The 12,022-nt window shown below is 45.2% G+C and overlaps 4 protein-coding genes across 4 annotated transcripts; all 4 read left to right on the forward strand.

Annotated features, from left to right (window-relative positions):
* Positions 1–297: 297 nt before the first annotated feature.
* LY89DRAFT_751495 (uncharacterized protein) lies at positions 298–2,017 on the forward strand (the record flags this gene model as incomplete). The annotated part of the gene is made up of 2 exons (XM_018221224.1): positions 298–337; positions 386–2,017. The coding sequence occupies 2 exons, from the start codon at positions 298–300 to the stop codon at positions 1,966–1,968; spliced, it is 1,623 nt and encodes a 540-aa protein (XP_018069224.1). The 3' UTR covers positions 1,969–2,017.
* Positions 2,018–3,296: 1,279 nt separating this feature from the next.
* LY89DRAFT_686492 (uncharacterized protein) lies at positions 3,297–4,362 on the forward strand. Its single transcript, XM_018215297.1, has 2 exons — positions 3,297–4,207; positions 4,283–4,362. The coding sequence occupies exon 1, from the start codon at positions 3,566–3,568 to the stop codon at positions 4,037–4,039; it is 474 nt and encodes a 157-aa protein (XP_018069225.1). The 5' UTR covers positions 3,297–3,565; the 3' UTR covers positions 4,040–4,207; positions 4,283–4,362.
* Positions 4,363–5,384: 1,022 nt separating this feature from the next.
* Positions 5,385–6,045, forward strand: LY89DRAFT_735933 (uncharacterized protein; the record flags this gene model as incomplete). Its single annotated transcript, XM_018220057.1, has 2 exons — positions 5,385–5,514; positions 5,615–6,045. 2 exons carry the CDS (start codon positions 5,385–5,387, stop codon positions 6,043–6,045), a joined length of 561 nt encoding a protein of 186 aa, XP_018069226.1.
* Positions 6,046–6,341: 296 nt separating this feature from the next.
* Positions 6,342–7,112, forward strand: LY89DRAFT_735934 (uncharacterized protein; the record flags this gene model as incomplete). The annotated part of the gene is made up of 2 exons (XM_018220058.1): positions 6,342–6,490; positions 6,638–7,112. 2 exons carry the CDS (start codon positions 6,342–6,344, stop codon positions 7,110–7,112), a joined length of 624 nt encoding a protein of 207 aa, XP_018069227.1.
* Positions 7,113–12,022: the final 4,910 nt, after the last annotated feature.

Raw genomic sequence — 12,022 nt, forward strand, 5'->3', positions numbered from 1 at the left:
TAATTTTCCACTTTTCTTCGAACATCACGTTTGTATACCAACATCGCGGATGTGAGGACGCAAGCCAGTGGAAAACTACCGCGTTCTACTGGAGGCTCTTTCCAGATAGTCGGAGTTTATACTCATCACTATCTATGAACCTACGAACGCGATCACGCGATATTTGCGCTCCGACAACGCGAAATATTTTTCTTAATTCTCCTCGAACCTCGATCGCAAAAATACTAATTATTATCATCAACAGAGATACAGATAACGTCTAAAGATTCCTTCTCCGAACTGCAACGAGAAAGAGATATGCAGTCTTCTAAACGGACTTCATTTGAGCCGGTAAACAGTAAGTACCGACCTCCACTGCGGCCCTAAGTGTTACTGACTCTAGCAGCGGACCCTACGCCACATGACACGAAGCGAAAGAGATCCGATTCGTTCACCCCTCCCGACGAGAATACCATAGTCCTTGGCAAAGTTCTCGAATGTCCCTCAGTCGAAAAGCATAAAGAAGGATACTTCTGCATTACTTGCCGGGGTATAGCTGGAGAATGGGGCTCCATATTGCCCGTCATGAAGAGCGAGAGGGATGGCAAAGTGATCACAATTGGGCCCACTGGAGCAATAGTTGAGGGAGTGCAGCTTCACAACGAAGAGGCTATTGCAGTCTTGTCAACTGTTGTCTTCTTGCTGGTTAAAGGCTACCTTTACAGTCATATCCCTGGTTTCATTAGTATTATGGATAGACATCCGAAGTCCGTGGCCGCTGGTGAACTCATCGCTGAGATCTACCAAGTAATTCAGAAATCAGCTCGCAACGAAGCCGAAGACGCTGTGCCAAATTTTGGTCGTACCGTCGAGTTAGCTTTGATCGATCCAGAACTGAAGCCTCATGATCTCATCTCGAAAGTTCTCTCCGGATTTGTGGCATACAAGGACCCGGAGGAAGATAAGGATAAGATACCAGAGTTTTTGTCCGAGTCCGGACTCGACTCTCAGTCAGAGGCAATGCAAAAGCCCAAGGCAAAGAAGTACGGCCCAGAAGGAGAATGGGATACGAGGAGATTCCGTACCTTGAACGAGTCTCACAAGCCACCAAACGGGAACTGGAAGCTTGCCGATGGTACCGACATGACTCCTGCTGTTCTTGGACAACCAGATCCTGGCAAGTTCTTTATCCTTCGTCAAGATCAGGACGATGTTAGACGTTTTGACATCCGAGAATACCCACACATCTGGAAGTTCGATTGGAACGACAAGATCCACATTGATAGCCTGAACAAGAATAGGCAGCAAATATTCAAGCGTACTGATCCTTCAGTCATAGACAGCAAGCCTACCTGGACCAAGAAGGAGAAGGAAACATTGGAGGAGCTCATTCGGGCTGATCTGCTCTTAGGCAAGAACAAGACGACTCTCGACTGGGATGACATTCGTGACCGACTTTCCAAGAAATTCGAAAACGTCTTGCAAGAGAAAGGCGTCCCACTTGCCCAAACCAATAAGAATATTAAGGGCGAATGGATTCTGCCAAAGAAGACCGATCCGAAGCTTGCCCACGATCGTCTTGGACCTGCCACCCGTTCGGCATCTGCTATCAGATCACAAGCCTCGAATTTCCGTGACATCCTAGAACTCATAAATAGCTATCCTGGCAAGATCATAGCTGATGAGGAAAGTCAGGCTGGTGCTGCAGATGGCTGCATTACTGTCACTGGTTGGAAGGACTATGATATAGACTTCTATGAAGCCCAAGCAAAATCTTCACCCAAGAAGAAGGCCATTCGAAAGAGACGAAAGACGAGCGACGACAAGACCAACAAGATGTCGAAGTCATCTTCTGTACTTGACGAGGAAAGCCGTGACTTCGACGAAACAAGCACAGTCACATCATCGGTAGACAACGCCAACGCAAAGGAATTCGATTCGAATGGCGAGAAGAACCCCGAGGACGGTGCAACACTTCGAGAACGATAACAATCCCCTCCTCCACCGCCATCCAACGGCATAAGCGAATGATTTAGAGGTCAGGACAGTAAGTCTAGACTTGGGCTGCAGCATAGATGTGGGATGGGATGGGATAGGATGGGATGGTGGTAGTCACTAGTACAATGTCATCGATTGGGAACTGTGGATGCATCTCTGGGCGATGGCTTGATATGAAAAGTGGATTGTATGTGTAGAGAGTATGGATTGTTATCTGGATGCACAGATTGCGGACGCCGGGCGACGCATGTCTTTAGCGCGGAACGTAAAACCCTGGACTATGAAATATAAATTCTGTCTCCCATCCTATAAATTGCATTTTGACGTGATGTGTGGCTTTTCGTGAAGTTATTTGTATACCACTTGAGGTGAAACAAACATGTGTAAGCAAAACAGCTGCGAATACCGACCAATGGTACGCCCCAGCAGAAGATGTTAGAAGAGAACTTTAGTCATTTGCAGATGCAAGACACTTGGTTTGAAGTAAATTCCAACAGAGACAAAGTAGAAAGGTTGAAGTGGTGTAATCGTCATAATAGAACCCACCTCTGGTGACACACACCGTTTTACTTGATGCAAGGGATTGCATATAATTACTCCAAAGTACATCAATGTCTCAAGTTGGTTGTCTCCTCTTTTCCTGTGAATCTCCGAGGAGGAAAAGTGACGTGGATTTCCTTTTCTATCCACGATCTGTCACTTCTCAAGAAAGTGAGACGACTCACCAAACTTTCGAGGAAATACTACAAGTGAAATCAATCTTTGATGTACCAATCACCGTGAAAAGACAGGAAATGACGGGAATGCAAACAATAACATTAATCAACGAATGACCAGGCTTTCGTCCCTCTCTCCTTCTTTCTTGAGAATCGCGGTGTTGGCCAGCCCCAACTTTGCTTCCCCGTGCTGAAAGACATTCTTCTGAGCAACTGAAGATCTTCTATCCTTTGGTACCACACTCATTAATGGTCCGTATTCGCCTCGGAGTCGCGCCTTGAGCCTCGTTTCCTGATCACCAGCTTTATCTCACTTGTTTTATTGTGCTGGTACATATTGGATCCTGCTGACCGTGTTCTCAAGTCCAGACATTGGTCATGAAATTCCTCTTCTTCTCCGCCCTATGCCTTCCCGCATTCCAGAGACCTTTTCAAGTTCACACGAGCAATCAGATGACAACCAAATTCCCACTATGCCGACCTCTACACATCCAACAGCCAAGAAGCACCCAAGCTTAGTAAGCAATCTTAGTCTCTCTATCAACTCCTCAACAGAAACCAATCTCGAATAAGCCGGGAAAATAAGCCCTTACAACACGCGCAAGCATCTTCTCACCACCTTATCTCCTCCCAATCTCAACCCCGCAAAAAGCTCCCCTTTTAACATACCTGGCATTGACTGTGTCAGCAATGACTGCGAATCACAACGCTCGAATGAAGGCCCACATTGATTGGGTCTCTTTTGTAGGACCTGCCGAGCCGGGTTTCTTTTCCAAGGTCAACGACGCAGAAGGACGATTGCTCACAAGCGAATCAAAGACAGCAACATACTAGAAGATGTGCCGATTGAATGCAAGACACCAGGAGCTACGATGTCCATTGTGTTGTTTCTCAATTTTTCCCTCAGAAATTACAAATATACTGAGCTTTATGGCTTTGCACAAATCATGGAACGATTTCCCGAGTCTGTTGCAGCAGAGCAGCGCAGAGCTGATGTTGACAGAAGTCTCTACGATGAGAAGAACAAGATACCAGAATTTTACATCGTTATCTACGACACTCTATGCCATCCTTATATCAGAGACGAACAGTACAAGTTCAGTATTCTGGGCAGGTTCAGGAAGAAGGCCACTGCTCTCGAAGAAAAGAACGAGCTCACTTCCATTAGGAACTCAACTACGACCGAAGCAAAGTCGCAGTCGTGCACTGTACCAAACGACTTCGAAGCTCGACCTGAAATGATGAAGAAGGAACGCCTTGGCACCACGGCTCGATCCGTTACAGCCATCAGGGATTACGAACACAACTGCCATGATATTCAAGGCTTGCCTATTGTTCAATCTTGACACAACCTAAAAGCGGTCACAAGAGGAAGAGCGTCAAGGTATCAAGCCAAAAGAGAGCGACACAGCCCATCAAGACAGCTACCAAGCCTCCGGCGATGATGATCACGACGATGGTGTATACACAGTGTTACCGAAGCCTAAAATAAAGTGGCAAAATTTTGGAAGAAGGTGAGTAACACCTGGACTTGCAGAATTTCTCCTGTTCCACTTCCTCTTTTTAGGTCAGTTGCTTACCATTGTCAGACGGTAACTAAGTTGTTTTCAGACCTCATGGGAGCATCATCCTTGGAACGCTGGGCATACTTGATCGGGGTTATTGAGAGGCAAATCAGGATGGGAGAAGTACTTTTGTACAGCCTGAAAGATAGTTAAGGGTGTAACTACTCTGAAAGTCAAGTTTATACTTTTGATTCACAAGATAAATCCTCTGTAGCAGAAGTAAACATCTTTTGACACTTTGACCTCATAAGATTAAGAATATAGTGATAAGTGAATGTGCGAATTTTCATAATATGGAGAAGTTAATACAGCAATGAGATTTGACCGACCTTCAAGAAGTTCAATATTATAGTTCATATAGACTGGAATCTAATGGAAATTGTCTTAAATCAGGTAGTAAATACTGTCAGAGGAATCCCTTCAGGCGTCTTTGGAAGGGTAGCAAAGGATATTATATTCACAGTAAAAGACCCGTATTTTATCATTGTCGAATGCTGAATCATGGTATAGCGTGCTCAAAGTTTTTTCTCCTTTGTCTTGTCTCCTACTCAGCCTCTCCCTCAGCCTCTCCACAGCATGATGCCCTGCAGTCACTCCTGCTACGGTGCCTTCTAGATTGTGGGGTCTCAAAACCTCTCAAGTATCGAGTCTCATACATGTGAGGGCCGAGGATTTCACGGGGTAGAAATTATTTATCTTTGAATTAGACATAGTTTTCCAGTGGAATTCAACATGTCTTGAAGACATTATTGGACAGGGCTATAAATACGACGTAATTCTTTGATAGTGGCAATAGAAGGATGCCATGAAATGAAGCTTCACTAGTGTGTTTTCGTCTGATGTGAGGAACATAGTTGAGAACGGAAAATGTCATTTTGTTCAGCACCGTTTAAATTTTTCAGGGAGCGTTGATATAACAAAAAAAGACTAGGCAAGGCTAGAGAAACGGCGTATGATACACGTGCTCCATCTGTGGTTGTATTTGCGCACCAGTAATCGCTGGAGGTTTGCCAACCGGCAATATATTTTGGCTGAGCGCGAAGCTTCCAGACGAACAAGACTCAACAGTTTGCAATCAGACTCTGGCTGGACTTCTGCTCATCTTCTTGCGCTCGTCGATCCCAAAATGGCGGAACGCGTCCTTCGAACAAGGAAACCACTCCCATCATCACCGATTCGAGGTTTACAGCAAGGTCGTCAAGTCCCGCAACCTACGGCTGCGGCAGATACCAGTGCTAGATCTTCAAGATCCAAGAGTAAGTGGATCTTCTCCGCTCTTATTTCGACGCTCTTCACCTAACGTGCGGTCTATGTAGATACGGTGGACTCGGCAAACTCCTTACAACCATCACCAAGCGCAACAAGGACCTCCAGTCAACGATCTCGATCAGCCAAGTACTATGAGGAGTTCTGTTGGACCTGAAGGACACATTTTCGTAGCACCTGATAACAAGCATGTGTTCTTCAACTGGCACCCTGATTGTCTTATGAAAGCATCACATGCCTTTGGCTTGTTTTGCAGCACCTGTCGGGACCAGCCAATGAACTGGATCCCCGGCGATATGCCTCCGCCCACAAATGCTCAGGGTGAGCTGATCATGATCGGGCCAGAGGAGGGAATGGTCAAAGGTGTTCATCTACAAGAAGAAGAAGCAGTGGCTGTTGAGTCAATTGTGGCATCATTGAATTTCCTCTCCTGGAGATACACAGAAATTGATGGGTTCACAGAGATTATGGGAAGATACCCAGAGTCTGTAGAGGCTGGCGAAAGAATTGCAGATCTATAGAGCGATCTTCGTCGACAAGCTCTTCATGCTGCGACGTCTTACCATACTTCTGGGAAGTTGTCACTTCTGCCTGTTTTTGCCGCACTTAGACGCAGAACGGTTCAGGAAGGAGATTATGGAGACTTTCAAGAAGCACCGCAAGGACACCGAGGCCAGTGGAGGTGAAGAGCATAGAGACAACTCTCAGAGACGCGAGCCGGGTACGAGTGGAGAAGAACATCGTTTGGGGAACTTTATCAATCCTGATCATGAACTCCTGATGCAATCCAGGAGACAAGTAACCGGCACGGCGATTCATGCCGCAGTTTTTTAAGGTTGATGCCAACGACTGGGAGTTCATGGAAGGAACAGATCTCTCCGCGCCCATCTTAGGTTTCGCCGAACCCCATAAGTTCTTCCTGATTCGATTCAAGAGAAGTGACCCTATAGTCGTGGATGTGCGGGAGTATCCTAAGCTCAGAGGTTTCGATTAGAATTCGAAAGAGCATGTCGCTGCCTTGGCCAAATATCGCTTTCAGATCTCTTTACGAATGGGCAAGCGTGTTGCAGAACGTCAGCATCTATGAACCGAGGAAGAATTGAACGCACTCAGGTGTCTCCTCAAAAAGGATCCCCAAGCCGGCAAGACTAGAGCAACGATCGATTGGGAGGGCACGGCAAAGAAACTTGCCAAAGCTTTCGAGGGCATCACGCAGAAGAAGGACACACCGTTGGGCCGAACAAGCGTCTTAGTCGATGGAGTATATGTCATACAAAAGCATGCTAAGTTACCTGTGGCGCGAACTGGTGGTGTCATTCGATCAGCAATTGCTTTACAATCACAAGCATTCAGATACGCCGATATTCGTACATTGTTCGACGAGCCATCAGAACCTTCTACAGCATCACAAACCTTGAAGAGGGGGCGAGAAACTACTGGTGAAGATGAGGATGAGACTGAGGAAGAAGAGACTGTTTCGGAGCCAGAGCAGGTGGTTACCCTGCAGAAAAAAAGACTAAGAATTCGCAAATCCAAACCCCAGGCCGGCCACGACGACGAAGAGAATGACGAGTTGTACACTGCATAGATTGGTGGATGTTTGCGTCTCTTACTTTCTTGACTTGGTAGTCTCTGGTTGTCAACAGGCTACTAGTGACCTTCTCGAGTTTGACAAAGTTTCTGGACAGGAACCATGAAGATTTTGGTAGGCTTGATGAGGAACGTAGAGGTTATTATTAGGAAGTTAGCACGCAAGTGAGAGTAATTTGGGGAGGAATACTGGAATAATCACAGATTGTGGCTTATTGTATATGTACAGACCAATACCTACCATACATGCTTCCTTGCACTTATCTGTACTTATCTGTGACTCAGTCTGATGTTGGAGCTTACCACTTCGCGGTGTATTTCTTCCAACCTTTAGAAATCGGATTGGCGATTCGAAAGCTGATTATCAACTCAAAAACACAAGCGCCGGGGGAGCGGCACTTCTACCTGATTTCTTCTCCGAAAGAAATTTGGCGGCGAGCTTATTTGAAACGTGCCACTGCAACTTTTATCCAACCAACATTCTCCTTTCCAGTCTGACAAAAATCTTATTAGCAGCGTAGCCCTCATTTGGCAATTCGGCACAATTATGGATGGCTCACGCCCTGCTGACGGGAAGCCAACTCCATTCGAATCATGGTCTTGAGGTAAGCAAAATTCATCCTACCTTGCCAGGCCTGCAAAAAGCCCAAATGCCATTTTCTCGCACCCCGGCCTCTTCTGTACTTTTATATACTCTTTTGACTCTGGTTCATATGCTAATCAGGTCGCAGAACCTCTTATTCCTGCCTGCTAAGGACGAGTGCGGCTTCAAGGGTGGTAAAAGCGAATCAACCAAACAGGGAGAGTTACACCGGGAGAAGAGTTCACGCAACCCATGGAGGCCATACGGAAGCATTGATCTACAGATATATATCTGCAGAGTTATATCAAGGTTGCTGAAGTCCACAATGATTTTGAAAGGTCCGAAGGGTAGTAGGTTCCCCTTTGGGCAAATCTCTGCGACAGGGAATGCTGGAGTCTTTGATGCTGGTGCTTTTAATGGAGGGGATATGGTGCGGACTGATAATTGGATGGATGGGCTATTGATAATTATAAAAGCACTTGTATAGTTCATTGCCAGATCCGCTGGCTCATTGAAGTCTCATAAATCTATTTTATCTCTCTCAAGATGGATTCCTTGTAATTCTTTGGATTGGGAGAATTCTCAAGTCCCCCGAATCACAATTGTAACATTCATTCTAAAGAAGCTCATCAGGATGTCTGTCTCAGGAAATGAAAGACGACAGCTGAAAGGCTCCTCACCGCCACACTCTGGTCATGTCCGCCTGAGATGTGTGTCCATCAAGCATCTCCTTCCCATTTCTCCTCATGAGTGGCTCCCGACTTGTACAGTGGGGTAAAGCCGCAACACAGAAATAGTGGATTTCAAGAACTCTTTCAATAGTTGCCGAACACTTCCATATACCTAGCTCGCTTCCCGACCTCTCCTCTCCTCTCCTCTCCTTTATTTTAGAACAACCATTATATCGTCACTCGCGCGGGTCCGATACCATCGATTTGTAAAATATTAGAACACGGTGTGTTTGTGGCTGGATAAACTTAGCAGGAACTACGGACTATACTTCGAAAGCGGATACTTTCCCAAATCGCTCAACCGTAGAGTCTGGCCGATTTGTCAATTGAAAAGAGAGAGATGGACTTGCCGATTATTGAAAAGTTTGCAGAAGCTCTGCTTCGCCAGATCGGCAACACAATAACCACTGTTCCGACATTTTGTTTTCCGTCCTCGTCCTCAATGGCAACACTCCATCCCTTCTTCAATATAAATATAATATAACCACCCCCATAGTAGTGGATAGCTAGATATGGAAAGCATCTCGCCTGGCGGGATCTCAGGCACATGAAACGTCGATTATTGCATTGCGGTCCAGCTTCGGCTTCGTACAGAAGGTTATTAGGTGCGAGAGGAGCTTCAAAAGCTACGGAGTTGGGAGACTTGGAATCGAATTGTGCTGTAGGATGGTATTCGCAGATCTGCATGGAAAAATGATTGTCAGCATTCCTCTGCAGATTAGGTACAAGTGAGCCCTGGCACAGAGTCGGGGTGCAAGGGATGGGGAGGGATAGTACTTAAGTGTTAGCCTATTGAATCCAAGTAGAGAGAATGAAATTAAGTTCAGATGCGTGTATCAGGTGAGCAGTAAACACGCTAGCTAAAATAAACAAACTCCCACTCTCTTAGCTTCCACCATCTTAGCCTTCATCCCCTCGGCTTCCAACATATTAGCTTCTACCATCTCAATTCTTACTGTAAATCTCCATTGTAAGTCTGCATTATGCATCTCTCTCTTCTTGTTTATAAAGTAAGTATGCATGTATCTCCTTTCAATCTCCTTCTCAATCAAGATATGTACCACCATTTGCAGCAATCACTAGTACTAATTCTCTTCTAGAACGCGTTTATCACACAAGTAGGAGTGCAAGTCAGGAGTGCAGACAAAAGGGCAGGCAGGAGGGCAGGCAGGAGGGCAGGCAGGAGTGGATGGCATATATACCCTGAGTGTGAATAATTCCCGACAAAATCCCTAACTTGTACTGGATATATTATTCAGTAGATATCCGGGTTGCTACAGCAGGGTTTGGGCCCAAATTCTCCATACATCCCGAATAAGCCTTGGACTTGTACTGTATTCTTGCTAGACAAGATTTATTGCGATAAATTCTAGACTATGACTACAACTCATTTAGCAAAACTCCAGTCATTGCTACCGTAGGGTAAGGCTCGCACTTCTCGTGTCTCAATCAAATAAATCATCGCAAGTCGCAACCGCCCACAGAAACTCGTGTTTCTCCCTTTCCACCTCTTGGGAGTCTCACAGCGATCGTCTCTCAGTCAAACAGATCAACACATAAGCCTAGGATTTATGCCCAAAGGTCGCGCAAAATGCTGAAATGCTGGATTGTGAAGTACTAAGCTGATGATTTGCAAAAGTACTTCAGTTTCTATGGCATCTTACACTAAGATCCAAGTACATTGCAAAACATTTGATTTAACACGTTCTGTTCGACCTAACTTTTACTTTAGCTTCCTCTCAAAGTGCGTGGAAGATGGAGAAGAAAATACAAAGTTTTATGCGCTGAAACATAAGAGTAGGATTATATTTGGGGGTAGAGGGCCGCGCCGGGCTGGGGGGTGCTTGCTCTTTTGAGAAGTGGAGCTACCATCGCTTCAAAACCCGAAGGCCGAGGGAGTTCCCACTTCTCAGTGATTATAATTTCAGGTCCCCGTATTACAATCTTCCTCCTCAAGTCAGCTCATTTTCCCGCTCTCCAGGGCCGGAGGAGCCTCCCCTCCCTTTACAGCTGCGCTTAACTGCCCTAGACTTCCCACCCCTCTTACTATCCCAAGGCCCTGAATCTCCTGGCACTCTAGACTTTAGGGGAGCATTAGATCAGAGGGGGAGCCCCGGATTAGAGAGGGAGTTTTAAAGAAGAAGCTTTTCTAAGTACTTGGATTCAAAGTGCTATAGAAACTAAAAATAATGTTGTAATTCAGTAATTCATAGTTCAGCATTTCAAAATTTGTACACGATCTTTGGAGCTTAAATTAGCGGGTTTTTCGTATAATTCTAATTAAAACTTGATTATTTAAAATTTTGCACCTTTGTACTTGCGGCTTTAGGGCATTAAAGTCTTACAACTTTACAGTATTATATATTTAAAAAAAAGATGTTGAGCTCTAGACTAATCGAAAGACCAAATTGTATTCTATTATCATCACATAAATAGAGTTGTATAGTTTTAAATCCTAGCCTTCGGTGTAGCTCAGCACTTAGCTCTCAAATTCTCTCTGCCTGGAAAGCACTCTCATTCACAGCCTCCCTGTCTTATTCCCTGCTCTTTCTATCCTTACTCTCCCTCTCCCTACTCTTTCTCTCCCTACTCTAGCGTTCTCAATAAGTAGGTCGGACATTCTTTGGCCTTGAACCATTACCCGTACTAGTACGGATTCGAACGAACAAATGTCCGTCACCATCACGATCCTAAACAACTTTGGACGATTTTAATTACTAACATAAACAAAACTTATTGATAGTATATTTTTAATTCCAAATTCAAATTTCAAGCTTTAATTTCAAACTTCAACCTCAAAATTCAAGCTTTTAACACGTTTATTTTAGGCTTGCTATAGTAAAAGGTTTCAAGCTCTAAAACCTTATTTAAAGCACCCTAACCTCCTCTAATTTTTAAAGCCAGCTTCCACCCCGGCTTCGACCCCTAGGGTAGACGGGTAGTCGGGTATTAGCAGTTTTTTTTGAGCTGATATCCGTGTCCGCCAATAAGATAACGGACATTTAAAAAACTATGTCCGTAAGCAACCTAGACGGACTGTTCTTGTCGGACACGCTAAAAATGCCTGTTCATTGAGAACGCTGTCCTACTCTCCCTCCCCCTCCCAAGCCTCCCTGGCCCTAAACACATCCCCCATCGCCATAACCCTCATAGCCTCCCTAAGCTTGTCCTCTCTCTCTCCAGAGCTTTAGGAAGTCAAAACCAGGATTTTGATAATAACAAAAACTTTTAACGGCTTCTGCGTAGCTATTAAAGCTTCAGCAAAGACTCGTTTTTCGCTTCAAAAATCACCGCAAAGTTTCAAAAACTCAGTACCATAAAGTCGCAAATGCAAAAGTGCATAGCCTTAAAAAATTAGGTTTCTGCCGGAATTGGACAAGAGCCCCGCTATAGCGGGGCTCTTGTACTATTTTGGCCAAAACCTAAATATTTGCACCTTTGCATTTGCGGCTTTAGGGTTTTGCACCTTTGCGGCATTAGAGTGGAGTGTTTCATTGCAGAGTAGAGTGTGCCACTATTCCCAAGACCCTTATTCCAAGCTCTCCAGCCCAGCTCGCCAGCCCAGCTCATGCTTCCTTATTATACACCCCCCCC

The sequence above is a fragment of the Mollisia scopiformis genome (genome assembly GCF_001500285.1).
Source record: "Mollisia scopiformis unplaced genomic scaffold LY89scaffold_16, whole genome shotgun sequence".
Classification (NCBI taxonomy): Eukaryota; Fungi; Ascomycota; class Leotiomycetes; order Helotiales; family Mollisiaceae; genus Mollisia; species Mollisia scopiformis.

Coding starts and splice junctions, on each gene's coding strand:
- LY89DRAFT_686492 (XM_018215297.1), top strand. CDS start 3,566: ATGTCCATTGTGTTGTTTCTCAATTTTTCCCTCAGAAATTACAAATAT.